General features: G+C 42.2%; 1 protein-coding gene across 3 annotated transcripts in view; it reads left to right on the top strand.

The window, feature by feature from the left end:
- Window positions 1-25939, top strand: part of TTC28 (tetratricopeptide repeat domain 28) — a 700068-nt gene that overhangs the window by 235248 nt on the left and 438881 nt on the right. The window contains exon 1 of one of the 3 annotated variants that reach the window (XM_051826643.3): window positions 21143-21912. The exons of the other annotated variants lie outside the window; for them this stretch is intronic. Within the exon in view, the coding sequence (XP_051682603.3) occupies window positions 21886-21912 (27 nt within the window). The 5' untranslated portion in view covers window positions 21143-21885. Of the gene's footprint in view, window positions 1-21142; window positions 21913-25939 lie in introns of those variants that run through there. 3 annotated transcript variants of the gene reach the window in all.

Raw genomic sequence — 25939 nt, 5'->3', positions numbered from 1 at the left:
GTATTAGAAAAATGTATGTACAGGCATAGATAATTTCGGGAATTTTATATGAAAAATGGAGTAGGATTAGTGGTGATGGAAATAAAGACTTTTAATTTTTTAGACTCCTCTGTTTGCATTTTTATCACAACGTATTTTAACTTTATAATTAAAACTAGCTAAGCAAAAAAGTATCTGCTTAAATGTCAAAGTGTGTAATCTCCCCCAAATTGAGAAGGAATCATTGAGACCAAAGAATGAAGAAAGAAACTCCATGGAAAAATAAGAGTTCATTAGGGCAGCTTACATCTGGGATTGCAGATTAGGATGGATGGTGATCCGGACAAATGCAACAGCAAGACTGTGCAAGGTGGCAGAAGAAGAAAGATTTTATACGTTGGCAAATCAACAATAGGAGCCAGAGTACAGCTTATGTTATGAGATTTCAGGAAGTGTGTTTTAGGAAGTAGCCCTCACACATCTTGCTGGTCTTCCTGACCTTATCAGAAAGGTTTCTAGTAGCACTTAAATTTTATGGTGGCACCAGCTAAGAGAGAGGTCAAACTGGAGAGGCGAGACTTTAGATACCTTTCCTGTGGGTTGCTGCCACATAGCATCTCATCACAGTCAACCTTTATGTATGGCTTTATCTGTGTTCTTAAACATCCGATTACAAATCGGGTGTTAATGACTGTATTAACTTTAATTTTAAATTACTTAAATGTTAATTTGATACAGGTAACAACTTTAACTCTGACTTGGCTTCTTTCATTTATCCTATTCTTGTCCTGATAATCCTAGTTGTATCTGCTTTTGGAGTCTCATCAAATAGTTACTCTCTTCTTAAGTTCTTTTCTATTGCTGGTTTCTTTTTTGGGCTTTTTTTCATGGTGATTATATATACACATCATAAAATTTACCCTCTAACCATTTGTAAGTTCATTTTGAAAAATTTAATCTTTTTTTTCTACATGATCTTTCATCACCTCATTCTGTCCCTTCAGGACACCAACATTTCCTAAAAGGACAACTTTGACAGTGAAAGCGATGGCTACAGCCAACTCTGGAGTGCTGGAGACCAGAGGATGATCCAGAACAGGAGACACATAGCAACTATCAGAGCCAGGCAGCAAGTCAGATATCAAGGTATTCTTGAGGGTGAAAGTCAGGCATTAGTTAGGATTTCTGGATAATCAAAGACAAGGACTAGAAATCTTGGATAAGATGAAGGCACCAAGGCACCAGGAGGCTTTGTCTTAAGAGGACAAATGGGAGATAACTGAGCTCTGCATACGCAGCAGTAGCTGTAACACTAAGGAAGCTGCTACCACAAGCTTCTGCAGGTAACAGGAAGTGGGTGGCACTGACCTGGAAGAGGGACCTCGGTGGCACTTTGACCCTATTTTGAAAGAATGGAGAAAAAGGCAGATTCTCTCTGGTTCTATTCACCGTCTTCAGGCTTTCTTCAAGAAAAAGCAGGGTGGGGGAGGGGGAGGGAAAGAAGGAGCCAGGGAGAAAGGGAGAGAAACAAAGAAAGAAGGGTCTTTCTTCGGATGGGAATATAAAACCCAAACCAAAACCACTGCTACTCCTACCACACCTCGGTCAGAAATAATCCATACAGGATGCAGGCACTGCAGGTAGCGGCTTTACCCACTAGGCCACAGTGCTGGTCCCAGAAACTAATTTTTTAAAAAAGATTATTCCTCTTATTCAGGAAAATCTTAGATATTTCTGTCTAACAAGTCCTGATTTTTGTTGGAACTTCTATTTCAGGGAAGATTATTGAGAAAGTTATAAACAGGTTTGGAGACATGTAGGATTTTTCAAATGATCTGACCCATTTCAGAGTGGTTTTTAGATGTAAATCAGAACTGAAGTCTATAAAATCTGCTTTCTTGGTATATTCTGTTGTGATCAATTTGTTACCTTGTGTAATACATGTTAGAATAAACTAGAATAAAGTGATCCAGAAATCCTCAAACAGTGTTCTTATAGATTTAAATGTATTTTAATATTATTTTTGAATTATGCTCTAATAATTCACAGTAACTTTTAAATAGATTGGTTTATAAAATTAAGATAAAACACAACACATATATTTTGTACCTAGAAAGTCCAAAGAAGTTTACTAAAATATTAGACTAAGAGTTCGATAAAATGAATAGCATTCCCCCAGCATACTTTTTTAAAAATAATTTATTTTTAACCCTGTGTATTTTTTTAAAAGATTATTTTATTTATTTGAAAGACAGCGTTACAGAGAGAGGTAGAGACAGAGAGAGAGGTCTTCTATCTGCTGGTTCACTCCCTAATTGGCCAAAACAGCTGGAACTGTGCTGAGCTGAAGCCAGGAGCCAGGAGCCAGGAGCTTCTTCCGGGTCTCCCACACGAGTGCAGGGGCCCAAAGACTTGGGCCATCTTCTACTGCTTTCTCAGGCCACAACAGAGAGCTGGATCAGAAGAGGAGCATCCAGGACTCAAACCGGTGCCCATATGGGATGCTGGCACTGTAGGCAGCGGCTTTACCCCTATGCCACAGCACGGGCCCCACCTGTGTATTTTTTTAAAATAATTATTATTTTTTTATATGAGAGAGGAAGAGGGAGATAGACAGAAATCTTCCATCTGCTGGTTCATTCCTCAAATGCCTGCAACAGTTGGGGATTCGATCTGGGTCGCCCACATGGGTGGCATGGACTCAGGTCCTTGAGTCATCACCCGCTGCCTCACAGAGTTCACATTAGCAGGAAGCTGGATTCGGAAGCTGAGTTGGAACATGAGCCCAACCATTTCAATATAGGATACTGGCCTTCTTCCAAGCAGTGTCCTAACCTCTGGGCCAAATGTCTGTCCTCCTACCAGCATTCTGACTTAGCATTTCATCTACATTACTGAAGAATTTAAATAAGAACCATGTATAATTTCGTGTAATGAAAGCAGTAAAACCTCTTTTAGACCTGTAAAAAAGACTTAAGTAAATTAATATGTTCTTTCAAAGACTATTTTTAAACAGTGTGATAATAATAAAAATTTCAACATAAATTTATCTTGGAATTTGACATGATGATTTGAAATTTATGTGGAAAAGTGAATAGGTAAGAATAGCAAAGATTATTTTAAAAAATAACGTCAATTAAAAGAGAGTAAACCTACAACATAATAAAGTATAATTTAAATAAAAGTAATAATTAAAACAGTGTGATACCATTTGAATTAATTATTTTGACCTTAAAATTCACATAAAAAATAACTGACAGGAAGCTAGAAATCTCTGTAGACAACATGAGTTTTAGATTTTCAGGTCCAGAAGTTGTGACTGTTAATTGTTAAGATATGATTCTCCCGCAGAAAGTAGGTTTTCCTTTTAGGTTCAATCTTACTTTGACAAGATAGAAAGTCATTGTGTTTTAGGTTTGGATTTTAAATTTCATCTTTGAAGTGGTGGTGCTAAAATTACTGATATTTGACAAAATTTTTCTGCCTATTTTTGTTTTTAGTATACGTGTTGCTGAAGTGAACACATCTGCCTATTTTTGTTGTTTGGGTTTCAGGGACAGGAAACTGTATGTGAGCCTTTTTTATTTAAAAGAATCTGTGTTCATAGATGGGCTGTGGGGAGCCTGCACTATAGCACAGCAGGTTAAGCTGCCATCTGTGGTGCCCCAACATCCCAAATGGAGACCTTGCTGCTCCACTTCAATCCAGCTCCCTGCTAATGTGCCGGGGAGGGCAGCTGAGGACCACCCACATAGGAGACCCAGAAGAAGCTCCTGGCTCCTAGCTTCAGCTCGTCTCAGCCCTGGCTGTTGCGGTGGTTTGGGGAGTGAACAAGTGGAAGGAAGATTCTCTCTCTTGCCCTCTTTCTCTCTCTGTAACTATTCTTTATTAAAAAAAAAAATATGAGCAGTGTTAGGTTAGCACATGTTATTATTATTTTTTTTATTTCTTTACAGGCAGAGTGGACAGTGAGAGAGAGAGAGAGGAAGGTCTTCCTTTGCCATTGGTTCACCCTCCAATGGCCGCCGTGGCCGGTGCGCTGTGACGGCGCACCGCGCTGATCCGAAGCCAGGAGCTAGGCGCTTCTCCTGGTCTCCCATGGGGTGCAGGGCCCAAGCACTTGGGCCATCCTCCACTGCCCTCCCGGGCCACAGCAGAGAGCTGGCCTGGAAGAGGGCAGAATCTGGCACCCCAGGGCGGAGGATTAGCCTAGTGAGCCGCGGTGCCGGCCAGCACATGTTATTATTAAGACTGATTATTTCGGGGCCAGTGCTGTGGCGTAGTGGGTGAGGCCTCTGCCTGCAGCTCTGATATCCCCACATGGGCTGCTCCATTTCCCATCCAGCTCTCTGCTATGGCCTTGGAAAGCAGTGAAAGATGGCCTGAGTCCTTGGGCCCTTATACTTGCAAAGGAGACCCAAAGGAGGCTCCTGACTCCAAGCCCAGCTCTGGCCATTGTGGCCTAAGTCCTTGGGCCCCTATATTCACACAGGAGACCCAGAGGAGGCTCCTGACTCCAAGCCCAGCTCTGGCCATTGTGGCCATCTGGGGAGTGAACCAGTGGATTGAAGACTTTCTCTCTCTCTCTCTCTCTCTCTCTCTCTAACTTTGCCTTTCAAATAAATAAAATAAATCTTAAAAAATTATTTCATTTAAAAATTATTAATATGAAGAGAACTGATTTCGTGTTTCTCGTAGGGACAGTTCTGCAGAGATAACTGTATTTTCCTCCCTCTCACTTTCCTTCTCTTATTTTTATTCAGCATTATTAGCTTTGTTCTGTTTCATTGGCTCTGAAGTGTCTAAACAAGACACCATATAGAGAGAGCCATAGTGTTCTTAGTAGAGTGCTACCAAACATTGACATATTTTGTTCTGTTTTTCAAATGAGCTATACAAAATTATAATTATAGAAAATTATTCCATGTACATCCTTACAATAACTCATATCATCAGCACATGTCCATGAATAAGTCATTCAGCTAAGAATATTCTATTTCCTCAGATTTTCATGCTGGCATTGTTTGCTAATTGTTTATTTTTGTTGTCTAGTGTGGAAGATAAGTGGTAGCTCATGTTAAAGATTTTAAAAATTTATGAGAGGAGAAATTTTAAGTAGAATTGTATGTTAACTTAATTTTTGTGTAAATTGGGAAAATGGACCATATTCTTTTTTTTTCTTGAAACAGCTTTATTAAGATCTAATTTACATATCATAAAATCCATTCTTTTATTTTTATTTAACATTTTAAAAATATTTTAACTGACATATAAAACTGTACATATTTATGGGATACCATGTGATGTATCAATACATGTGTACATTGGGTAATGTCCAATACACATGTATCTCAAGTGTACAATCAGATTTGGGGGGGGCATGTTTTTAGGAAGTTGTGCAACTATTGTCACTATCTGTATTGTCACATCTTCATTTTCCCCCTAAAAGAAACACTGTCCCCCCAGCCTTTAGCCCCTGGCAATCACTAGTCAATCTCTACAGACTTGCCTTTTCTGGGCATTTCTCACCAACAGAATCATACAATAAATATATGGCCATGTTCTTTTTTAGCAGCAAAATGAATCCAAGTCTAGAAATGCCAACATTCTTACCAAAACAAATCTGTGCAGAACTTTGGTTTTATTACTAGGCTGGATTGCATGTCCCAGGAAGTGGGTGGGACAAAAGAGTATAGAAGTAATGGCAAATTCATCAGCCCTATGGAGTGTTCAAGGAGCTTCTCCTTCATTTAGAATTATTATCTAATGTTCAAGAGGGAGGACTGTTGGGGGAAGTTTGAGCAACAAAACTCTGTAATATATTAATGAACAAAGAAAAGAATTTAAAATAGTGTTTGCACATTTTAGCTAAATCTTTAACACTATTTTGATTTTTTTGGTAGTTTGATTTTAGCCATTTTTGGTATATAGCTAACCCCAGCTGCTCACAGGGAAGGTTACCTCTTGTATTCTATACCAAGAAGACTACCAGTAGTTGCGGTAGGTGGTACAAGGGATAAGAGTATCTTTGAGGGGATTGGAGCTTCTGAATTACCTGCTATGCTAGTTAGTTAATAGATGCCTTAATATGTATGCTCAGAACCTAATGGAAAATTCTTTATGATCATAATTACTGTTGCTTAATTTGGTAATCCAGGGTGTCCACTGTCTGACCCATTCATATGCTTTTGAAATAGAAGAAAAAGCCCTCTTATGTTTTAATATGGGTGGCCAGATAGAGAGCACTTGAAACATTAGCATATGAATGTTTTGACTGTCTCACTTAAGACAGCCTGTCATTTTGGCAGCTCTGAGTCTGTTATTTCTGTGTCTTCTCTTTTTTCATTTTCATGTTTTGACAAATAAGATTGTACTTTTGACAAGTGATTTGTACTTCATCTAAGAACTTCAAAGTGCTTTTAATTTGTTTATTAAACTATCTAAAGATCATTTTATCTGCCCATCTTTGGGTAATCCAAGATTCTCCCTAACTCAAATGAAGATAAAAAGTGATAGTACGGAAGTTCTTGCAACAGAAAAATTATTAGACATGTTATATTTTAGAATACTTTTCTTATTTTCAAAAGCTTATGCTTCTTTCAGTTCAACATCTTCTGGCTTAAGCCTAAGTGTAGTACCTGATTTAAGGGGAATGATCTGTATTTATATCACTTGGATCTTTCAGGAGTGAAGCTATTTGTTTACAAGTATCCTTTGATAGGCAAATAAATGCCATGTTGAAAATTTTATTGCAAAAGGAAATTCTATTTAAACTTATTATATGAGTGTAATCAACATTATATTCTTTCATTCAACAAATATTTAATGAATACCTAATATGCTGAGAACTGTTCTAGGGACCAGACTTATGGTGGTAAAAAACCCATTTACCTTTCCATAGAGTTTATAATCTGTGGGGGGACATAGAGGTCAAATCAGAAAATAATGTAAATTCAAGTTATAATGAGTGGCTTGAAGAAAACAAAACAAAGTAATGGGATATGGTATATTGATTGGGGAGGGGAATTAATTTTGATCAGGGGTGACCTCTGTGAGGACTTGCTGTTTTAAGGTAAACTTGAATGTAGAGAAGGGAACACATATTCCAAGCGGACATACCTGCAATTGCCACAGTCATGAAAGAACCATAAACGGACACCTAAGGCTACAGAAGAGTTAAGGGGGTGCATGGTAAGAAATGAGGATGAAAAGAGAGGCTACCACACACAGAACCTCATAGGCCATGATAAAAGATTTTGGTTTTCTTCCAAGTGCAAAGGGAAGCCTCAAGTTGAACTTAAACAGTGGAAACGTGTGATCTGCTTTACATTATAGAAAGATCAGTGTCTACACTGGGAGACCAATTCACATACAGCAGAGTCAATACTATGGTAGCAGTCCAGATAGTATTGATGGCATCTGTGACTAAAGAGGAAGGGGTAGAAATGATAGAAGTGGTAGGATGTGTTGTGGCCGGTCCTCTGGCATAGCAGTAAAACTGCCGCCTGCAGTGCTGACATCCCATGTGGGTATCAGTTCAAATCCCAGCTGCTCCACTTCTAATCCAGCTCTTTGCTATGGCCTGGAAAGCAGCAGAAGATGGTCCAAATCCTTGGGTGCCTGCACTCACCTGGGAGACATAGAAGAAGCTCCTCATTTCTGGCTTTGGATCAGCTCAGCTCTGGCTGTTGAGACCACTTGGAGAGTAAACCAGCGGTTGGAAGCTCTTTCTCTCTCTGCCTCTGCCTCTACCTCTCTGTGACTCTGCTTTTCAAATAAAAAAAAAAAAATCTTAAAAAAAAAAACCACACACAAAACAACTACAATCCCTAAAAGTGTCAGGAGTGGATTGGATTTTGTAGGGAAAGAGCAGAGGACTTACTAATAGGTTGGATAGTGAAGGCAAGTAGAGGAGAGGAATCAAAGGTGACTAAAATTTTTGGGTCGAGCTATTAGATCAGTAGGGATAATTATTAATTGAGATAAAATTAAACTGAAGAAGGACCAGATTCTTTGTCTATGTTAGTCTAGGATGTATGTTACATGTCATCATAAGGATACACTTTTTTAGGGGCTGGCACTGTGGCGTAGTGGGTAAATGCTGGCATTACATAAGGGTGCTGGTTCAAGTCCCAGCTGCTCCATTGATGATCCTGCTCCCTGCTAATGTGCCTAGGAAAGCAGAGGCAGACGGCCCAAGTCCTTGGGCCCCTGCACCCATGTGGGAGACCTGGAAGAAGCTCCTGGCTCCTGGCTTTGGTCTGGCCCAGCCCTGACCATTGTGGCCAATTGGGGAATGAACCAGCAGATAGAAGATCTCTCTCTCTCTCTCTCTTCATTTCCCTCTCTCCCTCTCTCTCTCTCTCTCCATCTCCACCTTTCTCTCTGTAACTCTGCCTTTCAAATAAATAAAATAAATCTTTTTTAAAAAATAAATATATTTGGCCGGCGCCGCGGCACACTAGGCTAATCCTCCACCTTGCGGCACTGGCACACCAGGTTCTAGTTCCAGGCGGGGCGCCGGATTCTGTCCCGGTTGCCCCTCTTCCAGGCCAGCTCTCTGCTGTGGCCAGGGAGTGCAGTGGAGGATGGCCCAAGTACTTGGGCCCTGCACCCCATGGGAGACCAGGAGAAGTACCTGGCTCCTGCCATCGGATCAGCGCGGTGCGCCGGCCACAGCTCGCCGGCTGCGGCGGCCATTGGAGGGTGAACCAACGGCAAAAAGAAGACCTTTCTCTCTGTCTCTCTCTCTCTCTCACTGTCCACTCTGCCTGTCAAAAAAAATAAATAAATAAAAAAAATAAAATAAAATAAAATATATTTAAAAATTTTTAAATTTAATTTAAAAAATTTTTAGATTTTAGTTTTAATTACATTTTTACTAATTCAAAAATGAAAGATTTAATGTAGATACACTTCTAAAACTATAATGATACTTCCCTCCCTACCCCCTTTCTTTCTTCCCTTCTTATTTTGTGAGATATATATTTTAAATTTACTTAATCTAAAGCTTCATGCTCCACTAAATAAAGACTAAAAAATAAAAAGACCATTGTTCAGCAGGACTATAGGCAAAAGCTATAAACAATAATTAAATAAAAAAGTCAGTTTCACTTATTTATAGTGATTTTTCACTGTATATAGTAACTACCACAAATGAGAGAAAATGTGATATTTGCTTTTTTCTTTTTTTTTTTTTTTGGTATGGCTTTTTTCACTAAGCATAATGATCTCCAGTTATATCCATTTTATTTCAAAAATCAGATTTCATTCTTTTTATGACTAAGTAGTATTCTATCATGTGTGTATACCACATTTTCTTTATCCAGTAACCCATTGATGGCCATCTAGGTTGATTACATATCTCAGCTATTGTGAATTGAGCTGCTATAAACATGTGAGTACAGGTAACTCTTTCATATGTTGATTTCATTTCTTTTGAGTATATTCCCAGGAGTGGGATAGCTGGGTCATATGGAAAATAAATTTTTAGTTTTCTGAGGAGTCTCTATACTGTCTTCTATAATGGTTGTATCAGTTTACATTCCCACCAGTAGTGTGCAGGGTACCTTTTTCTCCATATCCTCACCAGCATTTGTTATTTTTATTTATTTATTTTTTTTGACAGGCAGAGTGGACAGTGAGAGAGAGAGACAGAGAGAAAGGTCTTCCTTTGCCGTTGGTTCACCCTCCACTGGCCGCCGCAGCCAGCGCACTGAGGCCGGTGCACCGCGCTGATCCGATGGCAGGAGCCAGGTACTTCTCCTGGTCTCCCATGGGGTGCAGGGCCCAAGCACATGGGCCATCCTCCACTGCACTCCCGGGCTGATGATATTAAGTATGTGGTTACTTATATAAGTCTAAAGGTTAGTGGGGAAGTAGATATCTGAGGCACAAATAAGGAGTCATTAGTTAAATGATATTTAGGGGCTTGAGACTGGGTGAGATCTGAGGAATTAACTAGAGACAGAAAAGAGGGCAAAAAGCCTTGCCGTGGAGCTCTGCGACACACATAATGGTGTATATGTTCCCGCCAGGGAAATTTATGTCCTAATAGAAGCAAAATCAAATGTCTGTGTGAGTCAGCCAGGGTCCTTAGTTGCAGTGGAAAGCCACTATGACTGCTTTAGTAGCTCAGAGAATCATCACGAAGGTCAGTGATTCAGATTTAGAAAATGAGCAGAGGGGTTGGCACTGTGGCTCACTTGGTTAATCCTCCGCCTGCAGCGCCGGCATCCCATATGGGCACCGGGTTCTAGTCCTGGGTGCTCCTCTTCCAGTCCAGCTCTCTGCTGTGGCCCAGGAAGGCAGAGGATGGCCCAGGTGCTTGAGCACCTGCACCCGCATGGGAAACCAGGAAGAAGCACTTGGTTCCTGGCTTTGGATTGCTGTAGCTCCGGCCATAGTGGCCATTTGGGGGAGTGAACTAACGGAAGTGTGGGGAGCAACTCGGACTAGACTAAGTTACTGGAATTAAGACTTATTCTATGCATCTGCTCTCCCACAATATGGCGCTTGGAGAGGAGTAAACAGCTTCTACGCAGCTGCCTCTTGCCAACTTGAGTGATGACCTGCAGGAGCTGATCCTGCTCCTGATTGGAGGAGAGCAGCGTACTCAGCGTGTGGGTAGCAGAGTTGGGATTGGTGGAAGAGGACTATAAAGGAGGAGAGAGACAACATGCACCGGGAACATCTAAGAGGAACACCTGAGGAACATCTGAGCAGCCCCTGAGAGAGCTGGCCGGCGGTGTGCTGCTCCCCCGCGGAAGTGGGGAAAGTGGCAGGGGGAACCGCCCTTCCACGGAGGTGGAAGGGTCGGTAGCCAACCCGGGAAGAACCAGCAGCAAACCCGGGAAGGGCCGAGCAGACAAAAGAACAGCGCAGGGTCTAGTGTCGTTCCTCCACAAAGAGGGGGAGTGACAGGAAGGAAGACCTTTCTCTCTGTCTCTCTCTCACTGTCTAACTCTTGCTGTCAAATAAAAAAAGAAAAGAAAAGAGGAGCAGAAACCAGGGGATACCAGTGCCCCAGTCTCTTCCATGATGGTACCTCAGTGACTGTTGTGCCCTGGATACTACTATTGGGTCTGCCACCACTGGAGCTGGATATTGGATGGCACCAGGAAATCTACTGGAACTGGTGGCCACTGAGGCTACTGCCACAGGAAGTTCTCTCTGTATTCTTTGTAACTTTGTAACTTTGTAACTTTGTAACTTTGTAACCATAGCATTGTGGTGTTATCCTAGCTATAGGTGGTGGTGGTAGGGAAATAATTATCTGAACTTTCAGTTGATGATATGACAGACTCCTCATATTCCACTAAGATTCAGATAATAGAGAAGTACTCCAAAAACAACATGTGGAGTTCAGATGCCAGGTAGTTAAACCACATTCACACAGAAGTGTTGAGATGAGTATTGTGCTGCAACAGTTAAGCCACTGCTTGAGGTGCCCACATCCCATATTGCAGTGCCAGTGCAAGTCCTGCCTACTCTACTTCTGATCCAACTCCTTACTAATGTACCTTGGAGGCAACAGGTGATGACTCAAGTACTTGGGTCCCTGCCATCCATATGGGAGACCCAGATGTTCCTGGCTCCTGGCTTTGGCCTAGCCCAGGCCCTGCTATTGTGGGCATTTGGGAGTAAACCAGAGGATGAAAGATTTCCTGTTTATGTCTCTCTGTTTGTCACTCACTATACCTTGAAAAAATGCATACATACATTATAAACATTATACATACATATAAACTTGAAAAAAATGCACACATACATACATACTGCACCACTACCACTGCGTATTCAAAGTTTCTTTGGGAAGGTTAATAAATTGAAAGCTGCACATTCTGGCCTAAATATCTGACTACATAATCTACTCTAGGTAAATTTTAATTGAAAATGGCATATGCTGAACAATTTTCCCTGATTGGTAAATTATGTGACAGCAAAATTGCATGTGCTCTATAGCTTTGACTACCTGGTAGAAAAAGTACCAAGATTGTAGTCCAAGATATTACAGTCCATTTATCTGATTTACATAAGAACATTTGTAACACAGTGCAACACTCTTGTGATAGAAGATTTACTGGTTACCAAAGAGATAAAGCGTTCCCAGGCTAGCACCAACGTCATTTTTGAACATCACTGGAAAATGATTAAATGCTGGACATTTACAATGAACACTAAATTTGTTGTCTTCTTTCAGACTGTTGAACTTTATTCTGGTAGGTAGTTAAATTACTTAACGTTTTCTCCTTTCATGGTTTTTTTTTTTTTTTTTTTTTTTTTATTTTTTGACAGGCAGAGTGGACAGTGAGAGAGAGACAGAGAGAAAGGTCTTCCTTTGCCGTTGGTTCACCCTCCAATGGCTGCCGCGGCCGGCGCGCTGCGGCCGGCGCACCGCGCTGATCCGATGGCAGGAGCCAGGAGCCAGGTGCTTTTCCTGGTCTCCCATGGGGTGCAGGGCCCAAGCACCTGGGCCATCCTCCACTGCACTCCCTGGCCACAGCAGAGGGCTGGCCTGGAAGAGGGGCAACCGGGACAGAATCCGGCGCCCCGACCGGGACTAGAACCCGGTGTGCCGGCGCCGCTAGGCGGAGGATTAGCCTAGTGAGCCGCGGCGCCGGCCATGGTTTGTTTTTAAGCTTTATTAGGGTGAATTCAGAGTACCCTTTATGCTGGGCTAGTTTTGCAAAAATATGACCTCTTGCAAAAACATGACCTCTGCAGTCTCTTCTCTTCTGGTGGCCAGTGTCCCTCCAACTGTGGCTGGTTGGAACCTGAAAGTCTTGCAGCCCTGCTGAACTCCTGCAGTTTTGTTGTGCTTACAGCTTTCTTTTGCTGGCCTTGTGAAGTTTCACCCTATGTTGGGCAACTTGGTGTTCAGTCACAATTAAGGAGACCCGAGTGCTGATTTCTGGAGCTCCTGCCCCCTCTTGTTTGTCCTCCTCAGACTCTGATCTGTTTTCTTTAGCAAGGCCCTTGTGCTCTGCTTGGGACCCGCTTCACTAGCTGTGGTCTTGAACGTGCCTCCGGGCAGCAAGCCAGGGAGGTGGGAGCACCTGTCTCATTTGTTTTGCTTCTTCCAAGGTACATAGTACTGTGCTACCTGCCTCCTGAAACATTCTGAAAGTAGGATTCTTCCTTTATTTTACCATGCTTTATAGTTATGCGAGAGTAAGCCTGGTCCTACTCTGTCTGGACAGAAGCAGAAGTTCAATTAGAAAAATGATTAAATCCCTGACACACATGAGCACTGGTTCAGGTACTTCATGACTTTTTAAAAATATAATGAATCAAAATCCATGGTATGATGAGGGAGAAAATAATCAGGGTTAGCACAGTAAAACAGCAATAATAATAGCAATAGCAAACATTTAGGATTATTTTGTGTATAAGATGTATTACATATGTGCACATGTATGTATATTTATATGTAACTTAATATTTCTAACAATCATTTAGGTAAGTGTTAGTATCTCCATTTGCAAAGTTAGAAAATGAAATATAGAAAAATGAAACAACACAAAGTCACACAGCTAGTAAATGGTGGAGCTAGGATTTGAACCAGACAATATTGGCAAAAAAAAAAAAAAAAAAAAAAATGCTGCCTCAGGAACCCAGGCAAGTCCCCCCTACCATCCATCATGTACTGCATGCAGTGAAGTAGACTTGCTTTAGAAATATAAAAGGATACTTCAGAAGTTCATGAAGAAATGAAACAAAAAGACAAATTTAGTTCGGTGTGAAAAAATTGAAATCGATACATAGTCTTTTCAGGGCTGGCGTTGTGGCGAAGCAGAATAAGCTGCAGCCTGTGACACTGGCATCACCTGTAAGCATCAGTTCAAGTTTCTGCTGCTCTACTTCCGATCCAGCTGTCTGCTAATTTACCTGGGAAAGCAGCAGAAGATGGCCAAGTACCCTGGCCCCTGCCACTCATGTGGGAGACCCAGGTGGAGTTCCAGGCTCCTGGCTTCTGCCTGGCCCAGCCCCAGCTGTTAAAGCCATCTGGGGAGTGATTCAGAGGATGGAAGATCTCTCTGTCTGTCTGTCTCGCCCTCTCTCTCTGTGACTATGCCATTCAAATAAATACATCTTAAAAAAAATACATAGTGTTTTCATAGTGCATGTTATGCATGGATTTCGATTTTTTTTTGCACCATAATTTTTAATTCCATTTTCCATGAACTTTTTGAAGTACCTTTTGTAACACTGCACAAGATCCAATTTTATTCTTTTTCTCAGCTTCCTTCCTTCTCTCCCTTCCTCCCTACTTCACTCCCTCCCTCCCTCCTTCCTTTATCCCTCCCTTCCTTTTTGTCTCCCTCCCTTCATCTTTTTGCTCCAAATTCCATTCCTGGAAGATTATATATAAAACTTTAGCTTAAAATGAACTACCCTTCCATCTCTTGAACACACACTCTCTGTGCCTCTCAATCCTCTCAATATATATTTGTAGATTTCTATATCTAATCTTAAGTCTGTACCATATCTCTACCTCCTTACTCCACATCCCTATGTCTCACTTACCAGTATCTTCATTCTACAAATTTCAAACTGAATTCATTAACTACCGGTTCATTTAGGGAGTGTCTCTTTTTCTTAAAGAAGGTGAAAAATTTTGGAATAGCCTATGAACCCTTCCTTCTATGTCTTTTTTTATGAAACAGGATCCAGAACCCATTGCACTTGCGAAATGTGTCTTGAGAAAGTCCTTTTGCTGTTCTCGGTGCTTGATTCAAGGCCTCCGCAGCCCTTACTGATCTATTGCAACAGTAACTTAACTTGACCTTCCTGTGTTTATTGTTCTTCTATTCTTTCTATTCTTCATGGTATTTGTAGAATTATCAGCACAAAACTCAAGTAGATTTGCCAATACTGGTTAAAGCCCTACGCTGGCTCATCATTATATTCCGTCAGGAGTTAAGGGCAAGGCTTCAGAGTCTGACTGACTTGTCTTCGCTTTCCACCACTTTCTAGCCAGGATACATGGGAATTTCCTACCCCTTTAGCAGTAGTTTCCTCTTCCATAAAATGGCCATGAAAATAATTACTCCTTATGAAGATGTTGGTAGAAAAGCATTATTTCAATGAAATAAAAAATGTTTAAAATACTTAAGGGTTTTGTGCATGCTCAATAAATTATTATAACTGTTATCATTTATTGTTAAGAGAATGGCAGTCACGACTTTCTACTATGCCTTGCCTTGCATTCCAGGTTTCAGATCTGTTAGATTATTTGCTGATGTGGCCCACATATTTTGGCTCATGCTCTGTTGCTTCAGTGGAAACATCTCCCCCAAACCCCAATTGCTTGCTGAAAGAATATTGTGCCATCACTCCTGGGAAACCTTTTGCGGTTATCACAGTCAGAATAATTACTCTTTGGGGTTTCCTTAGTCTTAATGAGAGAACATGCCATTACTTATTCCATTCTTCCAGCACTTGTCTTGTGCTGAGTTTGAACTCTTAAGAGTCAGATAAACAACAAGAGCAGTGTTAGCTGTTACTGTTATTTTTATCAGTTGTGTACCTGTCTTGTCCTTTGAGCTCTACCAGCCTGTTACCTCCTCAAGGGCACAGTCATCAGATTTATTTTTGTGTTGTCTCACAGTGCCCAGCACAGTCCTTTGTAGGTACAAGCACTCCTTGAGTGAGTGTTGAATATAGAGGGGGAGACTTCAGCCGTTTAGTGGAAGGAGTTGAGTGGCTGGGGTTCCAGGAGCTCCCCTTTAGATGTTGTGGAGCCTTCTGAAGTAGTTTCTGGCCAGAGATAGGAGCTCGGTCCTGCATCAGCTGGACTGTAGGGCAGAATTCTTACGTAATAAGTGATTTTAGTTTCTTTGCTAGCAAAGCAAGGTCATTATGTTCTTAAAGCACCCAATTGTGTGAAATATCACTAATGAGGCACCATTTCTTGGTGTCAAATACAACTTCTGCCTTTGTCCCTTTATTTTCCCAACACCTCTTTAGATACTTGAAAATAATTTAGAAATCTTTAGGAAAATTAATGTATTTTCCAGATCCTGTTTCACATTGGGTTTAATATTCTACTTCTAAAGTATAATAAATGTAAATAAGTATGAGGTTAGCTTTTTCAGGCATTTACCCTGCGATCAATGTCAGACATGTCACTCCTTAGGAAATCTTGAAGAAATTCACAACAATAAGAAAAGGTGTGTTTTCACCATTCATTCCCTCTTTCTTGCTTTTGTTCAGATTTGAATAGATAAGTAGTTATTGAGGAAAATACTATTTTAATATACTGTTTTACAGTATCTGCTTTTAGGAAAGTGATTTGCAAAGTGCTATGTTAAATAATGAGGGAGTTATAAAAATGCCTTTTAGTAGCTACAGATCTGGGAAAATGTGTTCTTCCTGCTTGGTGTTAGATCTTTGAAACAATAATGTTAAATTACAACATTTTTATCTGAGCTAGCTTGGTAGCTCTAAATAATGCCCAATAATGAAAATGTATTGGTAAAATAGTAATTCTATGAATCTTTCAGATATAAATACTGATTCAACTTGGACTATACAAAATAATTAATGAAAGGCAGAAAGAAAAAAATAAGGTGATTGAAGACAGTGTTGGTGTTTAAAGATTTCTAGGTAATGGCCCTTTCCCAAGTGATATATATATATGAAATGAAAGCTGAAACACCGGACACCAGGGGAAGCAGTACCACCACATACATTACAAATATGTGATCCAATGGAAATATCCCTAAAAATTGAAACCAGTGTGAAGTTTTCCATTGGTTCTTTCTACAGAAACATCAATGCATCTTCTTTGTCTCCATTCCTGATATAGGCCTCTGTACTCTGACCACTCCCCCTCCCTCCCATGTTGAATAACTGTATTTTATTAAGTCCAACAACATCTGAGCAAGGGAGATTATTCTTCAGGCCACAGACCACGCGTATGCTGTGCATATGGATTCACAGAAGCCCGAAAACCACTCCACAGATTAGGACTACCGTGTTCCTTAATTTACATACAAGAAAGTGAAGCCTTGAGTAGTTTAATTAGGACTTGCAGATGGAAGTTAGCCCCACAGGCACATTATGTTTGGCCTGTTGGGATGCTTTAAAATCTTGTTTTCATTGAAAACTCAGAGGCTCTGACACTGTTGGACTGATATTCTTGCACGGCATCGATTGGCTAGAATTGTGTAGACACTGTCCCTTTCCCAGGATTCATATATCGGCAGGTTTGCAATCCTCACAATTCCATTTTGTTTGAGACCTCTTTCACTTATTCATGTTACCTGCCTTGCCCTTCTGAAGATTTTCTTTTATATAGCAAGTCAGAGGCAGGGTAGAAACTTCTCTCCAGATTTCTAAAGCAATTTTAGGTTCCTACCCTCATCACTCAGGCAGTGGTGTAAAAGCAGGAGAAACCCTGAGGCCCCTCCCTTCAATGCCATTGACTTGCTTTGTGGATCTGAACAGATCACTTACTTAACTCTTCTGAACTTCAATTTTGTTGTCTGTCAAATGAGTCATCATAAGCATTTAAATCATGCATGTAGTTTTAAAAAATTAAGAGCATCCCTGTATAATCATAGTTAATATTTTATTTATTAGATTGTTTTTAAATGCTGCTTCAACCATGTTCTTTTCCTACTGTTAATACCATCAGTGCTTTGAATTCTATAGGATACGTTCCAAATTTCTCGGTGATAGATTCGCTGGCCCCAGCCGTTTGGTTCCAACATACCTTGCCAAAGCATCTTTTACTTTGTATGTAATGTGATGTAATTCATTCACCATTCATTTCCCTTCCTCCCATACTCCCCACTACTCATTCTTTTATCCCATAAATATTGAGTACCTCTTCTCAAGGTTCTGTTCCCAGCACAGGAGGTTACAAAGTTGAATGAGACAAAATCCCTGCCTCTCACATTCTTACTTTTGAATATATCTTCCATCTGCTTGCCTCTTTTGCTCATACTGTTCTTTTTCTCTTTCATTGTTTTTTTCAACAAATATGTATTGAATGCCTTCTGTGCCTTCATGGGATGTTGCTGTTGTAACAAAGTCCCTGCTCCTTTTGCATTTATGTTCTTGGGAGTGAATAGTCATTTTATTTAAAAAACAAAACAAAACAGTGCATAAGGGGCCAGCATTGTGGCACAGGGGGTTAAGCTACAATTTGTCACACTGGTATCCTGTATCAGAGTCCCAACTGCTCTGTTTCCAATCCAGCTCCTCTGCTAATGTGCCGGGGAAAGCAGCAGAAGATGTTCCAAGTATCTGGGCTCCTGCCACCTACATGGGAGACCTAGGCTCTTGGCTTCCAGTCCTGACTGTTAGGGACATTTGGAGAGTGAACCAAAGAAAGTCTCTCTCTTTCTCTTCCTCTGTTTCTGTCACTCTGCCTTTCAAATCAATCAATCAATCTTTAAGAATATACATATTATGCATTATTTAAAATCTTTTCACACCAAAATCCACTTATAATTCCATTTTCTGCACTTTTTGAAGTACCTTCACATATATCATAGGGCTAAAAAGAATGGTAGGGAGGATTTTTAAAAAAAATATTTATTTATTTGGATGCAGAATTACAGAGAGGTAGAGGCAGAGGGGGAGAGAGAGAGAGAGAGAGAGAGAAAGAATGAGGTTGAGAGGTCTTCCATCAGCTGGTTCACTCCCCAGATGGCTGCAATATCCAGAGCTGCACCAATCCCAAGCCAGGAGCTTCTTCCAGGTTTCCCATGTGGGTGCAGGGGCCCAAGAATTTGGGCCATTTTCTACTGCTTTCCCAGGCTATATCAGAGAGCTGGATCGGAATAGGAACAGCCAGGACTTGAACCAGCACCCATATGGGATGCTGGCACTGCAGGCGGCAGCTTTACATACTACGCCACAGCACCATCCCCAAGGATTTTTTTTTTTTTTAACAGATTGATTTATCTGAAAGAGAATGAGGGCGAGAGAGAGAAAAAGAAAGTTCCATCCATTGGTTCATGGCTTCAACAGTTGGGGCTGGGCCAGGCTGAAGCCAAAAGGTTCATGCGGGTCTCCTACATGTGTGCAGAGTCCTAGATACTTGGGTCATCTTCTACTGCTTTTTCCCAGGCCATTAGCATGGAGCTGGATTGGAAGTGAGGCAGCCGGGTCTCAAGCCAGTGCCCATATGGGATGCCAGCAATACAGGTGGTGGCTTTACCAGCTTTGCCACAACACCAGCTCCAGGGAGGATAGAAAGTAACAGTGAAGATCAATAATTTTAGATGAGGTAGTGAGAGATAGCCTTTATAAACAGAGACCTGAAAGGATAGTTGAACAGAGAAATGAAACAAGTGAGGGAGGGGCCTGGAGGGAATCTGGAGGAAGAATTGTCCAGGCACAATGCACAAGTAATGAGTGGCATGTTCAAGGGACATGCGGAGGGAAGGGTAAGTAGTGAGCTCAGAAGGTTGGAGGACATTACAGGCCCTGGTGAATGCCTAGGCTGTTGGCTGCAGAATCAGTTGCATCACCTCTGAGTTTTTATCTCAAGTTTCATTGTGAAACCCGTGTTCATTCCTGTTGATGATGATTCCTCCTTCCAACTTGCAGAATACCTGTTGGCCACATAGCTCCTGTGCAGCTTTAACTATGTTAGCAGTGGGTGTCTGGTTGGCTTCTTATAGGTCCTCTGTTCTGTCCTACCTTCTTTGTAAGCCCCTCTAGTTTAGGGACATAAGCATTTCAATCCTATGTGATGATTGCATCTACTTGGTGCTTAATGTATGTTTATCTTATGAAACCCTGGCTTCAGATGTCAGCAGTAGGAATTTGAAAATGATGTCTGATAAAGAAGTGAGAGGACTTGATCGTAGATTGGACATAAGGAATGATGATCCTGGAGGAATAATGGCGTAAGGGACAGAAGAAAGGAAGGAGGAGAAGCTGATTTGGGGGGTATATTGATGAATTTGATTTGGGATTTATTGAGCTTTCTATGCTCACAGGATATCTAAGGGGAGCTGTCCAGAATGATGTGGATGTGTCAGAATACACGCAGCGTATTGGAATGATCTTGACTGCTGCTTGCAGTTATGTAATCTCAAACACAGGGACAGCCTCTATGTTTTTATGTTCTTAGAACAAGGGCTGGCAAGTACTTAAGCCATTTGTCTTTAACAGATCTGTGGAGATGCATGGGAAGGTTGGCATGCAGCCTTGCTGTTTGTCACGGACTAAGGTAATTGTGGCTCTGAATCCCAGCCTCGCCATTTTTACCTGTGTGGTCTTGGTCAGGGAAAGTGGCCCCTCTGAACTTCAGCATCCTCATCTGGAAAATGGAACAGTAAGACCTTCTCTGCAGGGCTATGAGCTGATGAATATAAGCATAGATTCTAGCATGGAGTGATGGCTCAATAGTACCTATTCATCGGCTATAATTATTATCATTATTATTATAATTAAGATAAGCCTTTCACTGTGGAGTTTCACTCTCAGGCTTGGAAGAGATCTCAAAAGTAATTGTTTTGGTGTTGCTAATGACTTGTTCTGCATATAATCTCCCCAGTAACTAATCCTGGCAGTGCATTCAGAACTCTGAGAGTAAGTTGAACGTTGTTGGAACACTGGACTCAGAGTACATCAGTCAGTGTTATAGAAGCTTACATATTACGTTACCAGCAATTAAAAGGGCCTCATGGTGGGATAGGTGTTGAAGGGCACTTTGGATAATAAGCAATAGAATTACGTAGCGTTTTGGATTTGTAGATGTATCTCCTTAAATAAGGTGATATCATTTCACAGAAGGTAAATAAAATTCAATCCTCATAGCAACATTTTTATAGTGATAGAATGAGCACTAAATTTTGAGAGAAGCAAATAGAATCTATTCAAGTTCATGTGGGAGAAAAACTCTTGCTTACATTTTGTATCCTGTTAGATGCCTCTACTTCTTTTTTCCTTCAAATCAGAAATTAAGGTTTTGTTAGTCCATTGATCTAGAGTCCTTTCCTTTTCAATATACGTCACAAGTCTATGCTTTGAAATGGCTTCCTGGAGGTTCTGACTCCTTAGGAGCTGCTGGGGCTTCTAAAACTGTGAGCTTTACTTTTTTGCATTAGAGCAGATGTCGTGGCACTAAGACCCAGAAACCATTTGCTTGTGTGGCTGGAGCTGGGCAGGCTGTGCTTGCACTGAAGGGAAGGAAGTCATTAGTGCAGACTGAGCTGTGGAGTTGGGTTCTTGCAGGATTTCCTTCCAGCCTTTCCCCACTAAGGTTCTTGGGAATTAAAAAAAAATCTAAACACACAAACCAAGTTTTCCTATTTACAGTGTTCAGGGAAGGTGGGCATTTCGGGAAGGGCAGAACCTTTTCCCAAGTTAGCCAAGAAGGAAGAGAAAACAGCGTAAAGAAGCTCTGATGACAGATCTTTGGAATTTTCTTTGCTAAATTTTACAAACGAGAAGTACACCCAGAATTTTGGGAATTGCTCCAGGCTGCGCGTGAGGGTTTGATTGCTTGTCTAATCTTTTTTGAGAAGAGGAGAATTCGCCAAAAGGGGTTTGGATGGCAGGAGCCCGACTGGGTGTCTGCAGCGGCTCTCGTTCTCAGTCTCTTCCGTGAGGGAGGGTCTCTGCAGCCGGCCCGGAGACCCCCGCCGCAGGCTCCTTTTGCAGGCGCCGGTCGGGAAAATGCCCCGCTCGGGCAGAAGTACGCCGGTGGCTGCTGGGACTTCCTAGCCCGGTGGGAAGTGTGTTCGTTGTTTGGGATACTTTTCATTGAACTGAAGGCGAAAAGACTGGACTCTCCTGGGCTTTTTCCCTTCGCAGTGAATATGGGAAAGAATTAGGGGTGGGAGGGAGGCAGCATGACTTGCAGTCGCCGCTGCCCTGCATCTGCCCCCAGCCCCCAGCCAACATCTTGATGTTCCACGTATCGGCTGTACAAATATGATGAAATGGCAGCCCCGGAAGAAGGTAAGTGTCCTGGAGAGGGGACGGGGCCCCGAAGCCCGACCCAGGGAAGGGCGACAGCGGGGCCCTCGGCCCTCCGGTAGTTCGCTGGGCCGGCCGGTCCAGGCATCCTGGGTCCTTGGGGACTTGCGCCGGTCCCGTCGGGACGAGTTATCAAGTCTGGTCTGCGCCCAGTGCCCTCTAAGTTTTTCTCTCCTGGGCTGCGTGGACCCTCGGGGGTGACAGCTCAGAAGCACTCGTTTGCCTGAGAAGCCTCTGGAGCCAGAGATTCGATGCGCTGTGCGGGAGCCCTCCCGCGGCTGCCAGAGTCCGAGGACTCGGCGGCGCCCGGTCCCCGGGGGGAACCACCTGGGGCTGCGAGCCAGACCCTTTGCAGCGGCCCCCGCAGGTGGGTGTCCTAACACCTACTTCCCCAAGGGGTTAATAGGCTCCGAGCCGCTGGCAGCCGCTTCCCCAGGGCCCCGCTGGGGGGCGAGCAGCCCTAGCACAACCGCCCAGCCGCTGGTTCCTGGGCGGCGGGGCCTCGGGCCCTCGGGCCGGAGAGCCTGGGGCCGGGCCCGACCGGGCCTTCCGCCCGCGGGGCTCTCAGCGGCCGCGTGGGCCCTTGCGAGAGCGCGCGCCGGCCATTGTGCACGGGCGTGTGTCTGTGCGTATCGGCGTGTGTGCATCGATCGTGGGGATGGGGGAGGGGGCACTTGGCTTTTTGCGAGATTATTTCCTAATATGGCTCCTTTGTTGAGAACTCACGGGAAAAAAATCCAGTGGTTCTATCAAAATAAATTGCTATTGGTCCCAGAAATAACATTTCTAAATGTGGTCCCTACCCCAGGACGCTGAGAGAGAAAGACAGCTTTCTTCAAGTTGTTGGCAGCTGTACGTTTGGCTAGGGCTCCCTTTTGCTAACTTGTCTGACTGCCGATAACTGTTAGGTGAACCCACTGGTTCACTGCATCGCAGGACTTTTAAATTTTTCCCTTCAAATACTTCATTTGGCCGTGGTTTTTATTGACATTCTTCTGAAGGAAAACAGTGAACTGAGTGTGCTGTGTCCCTCCCCAGCCGAGACCTGTCTCTGTTAGCAGCTGCCTGGTGTTTTACTTGAATTAGCTAAACTGACCCTTCCTTTGTGGCATGATGTGTGATACCGTGTTTCACATCAGAGCTAAAATAGAAATTATGTGTGAAATGCATGGGACGATAGGGTGCATTTGTTGTATTGCTGGAGAATCTAACAAGCCCTGCCTCAGGATAGGCTGGTGAATTGACAGGTTTTCTTTGATACCTGATTGATGCGATTTTGTCCTCTGACACTGTCTTTCTACCTCATCCTAAAGTCGGCGTCTCTTATTTATGAGTTCTCATCATAGAGCTGCTATCAATGAGACTGATTTCATTTACTTTGCTTAAGGGAGCCATGTGTTCCCTGCCCCCACTCCCAACCCCCAATAAAAACCGAGTTGGGACGAGGAAAATCCATGGAAGAAACCATATAATTAAGCAATTTAAACAGATGCTGCATATTTCTAAAGTCCCTTATTTCTACTATCTTTGTAAATTGCATATTTATGAGTAGTTTTAAAATGTCTGCAAACTGTACATTCATAAATGTCTGTTTTTTCTATTTTACCCAATATGCAGTAACTCATGTGGTTATGTCTGTGGAAACCCCTCTGGGTACTGGTATTGCTTGAACCACGGAAGTATTATTCTTGGCAGTCAGGTGGATTTCTGGACTCTGGAAGATTCTGTTTCAAATGTTAGGATTCACTCTGCAGTATTTACTCACTCTGTGATGCTTAAATTGCTATAGCAGAAGGTTGTGTTTATTCACTGTGTTCATAATCTCACATCATCATCTTATAAGGATCCAGATATAATTCTGCAGAGTTCATAGAGGATTAAAAATAAGCTGAGCCATCAGATACTGTATGACTGTTTGGTTATAGCTTGAGAACAATTCTTGCTGTTTCTGCTTGGAAATGGAAGCTTCCGTGTAAGGGACTTGATGTTCAACTCCAGTGGGGCACTAGGAAGTCTTTACAGATATTATAGGTTTATTTTATTACTCTTGCCAGGATATTCACATGATCAGATAATTGCTATGGTTTCTGGCTGAGTGTGCTAACACATTTGTAGTGGTACAGTCACATGCCATGTGTTTTACCAAACTGTTTCATAAAACCATTTACACTACAGATGAAAAGTGATACTGCATTGATGTGATTTTAACGAAACTAGGAATGCCACCACAGGCAGCACTTGTCCACAGCTGGCCTTCACGACTAGAACTGGCTGGTAGTGAGCAAAGATGGTGTCCTCTCAGACACCGCTGGTTCTGATTTTTCTAAAGTCTGGGCTCACCATAAAAGAAATACTACAGCTTGTAGATTTTTTGGTTTCTTAAATGAGTGTGCAGCTGGGAGACATGGTAAAAGGAGAGCTCTTTCCTCCTCTTATTTGCCATGTCAAACTAAAGACTAAAACAAGCTTTGTAAACATGTGAGACTGGAGGATTCAGTTAGGGCTTGCTACCACTTTACAAAGAAGCCGTCGGAACAGGACCAGTGAGGAGCTTAGCACCAGTCTTCCAGAGCACAGTGGACCTTCCATTTGACACTTAATTTCATACTAGAAGCACTAGCCTTTTAAAAGCCTCTGCTCTGTGTTAGGCGTCTCTACTTGGTCTTACATGCATTCATTTAATGTTTATCCTATTAGATAGCAGTGTTATAATTTGTATTTTACAGGTAAGGAAACTCAAATTTAGAGAAGTGAAATGACTTACCCAGAGTCACATGACATGGCAAGGTCTGAGCTAAGCTTATCTACTTCAAAATGTGCGTTCTCTAGCATCCTACTTGGGAAATTTGCTGACCAGGGATCTTTATCCAGGAAGATGTAGCTGAAATGATCCCAATCTGTGAAAGCTAGCCATAGTTCACTTCTTTTTTTTTTTTTTTTTTTTTTGACAGGCAGAGTGGACAGTGAGAGAGAGAGACAGAGAGAGAAAGGTCTTCCTTTGCCGTTGGTTCACCCTCCAATGGCCGCCGCTGCAGCCGGCGCACCGCGCTGATCCGATGGCAGGAGCCAGGAGCCAGGTGCTTCTCCTGGTCTCCCATGGGGTGCAGGGCCCAAGCACCTGGGCCATCCTCCACTGCACTCCCTGGCCACAGCAGAGAGCTGGCCTGGAAGAGGGGCAACCGGGACAGAATCCGGCGCCCCAACCGGGACTAGAACCCGGTGTGCCAGCGCCGCAAGGTGGAGGATTAGCCTATTGAGCCACGGTGCCGGCCCATAGTTCACTTCTGAGTGCAGGCACCAAGATACTCTTCCTGAATCCCTTTTGTCTTAAAGAAACTCAGTAATTTCACTCACCTCTGATTTCTAGGGGATGTTTATAGTGTATGCACCTTTAGGCTGATTGTCAATTAGAATCCCTTTTAAATCTCTTTATGCATATATATCTTTTTTTTATATTTATCTAGCCTCTATATTATACTCTATAAGTTCAGGAATCATATCTCACCCCTCTGTTTTGGTGCCAAAGATAATACTTGTTTAGTTGCTTAATAAATATTTGTTTGATATAAGACCAAATAAGACTATTACTTTGTAAAACCTAATTTTTAGACCTTCTTATATTTTACGTGATTCATAAGTATTAGATTGTAGTGAATTATTAAAGAAACCCAGAGTAGTTTGTCACCCTTGCAGTTAGCATCAGGGAGTAGGCAGCCACACTCTCCACAGAATTTTTGTGTGGTTGAGACACAGTACCAGGCCCTGTGGACCAGACTCCTGATCCAATGTTATGATCTTTTTATTCATGTAACCTTATTGGCCCAGCAAAATATGGTTTCCCCTATTTTCATCTTTAGTTAAGAGGTTATCCTGTATCACACTTATTTTCATGTTGTATTTGCAGCAGTGATAGTAATTAAAATGCTCATCTCATAGGAACATGTTTGTTTACAATTCTGAAGCTATTTCTGCTTTTTAAAATCCACGGATTAGTATCAGATAACACTGT

The sequence above is a fragment of the Oryctolagus cuniculus genome, chromosome 21 (assembly GCF_051225735.1).
Source record: "Oryctolagus cuniculus isolate XC-2025 breed Fujian yellow rabbit chromosome 21, ASM5122573v1, whole genome shotgun sequence".
NCBI lineage: Eukaryota > Metazoa > Chordata > Mammalia > Lagomorpha > Leporidae > Oryctolagus > Oryctolagus cuniculus.
This window is presented reverse-complemented; position numbering and strand designations above follow the sequence as displayed.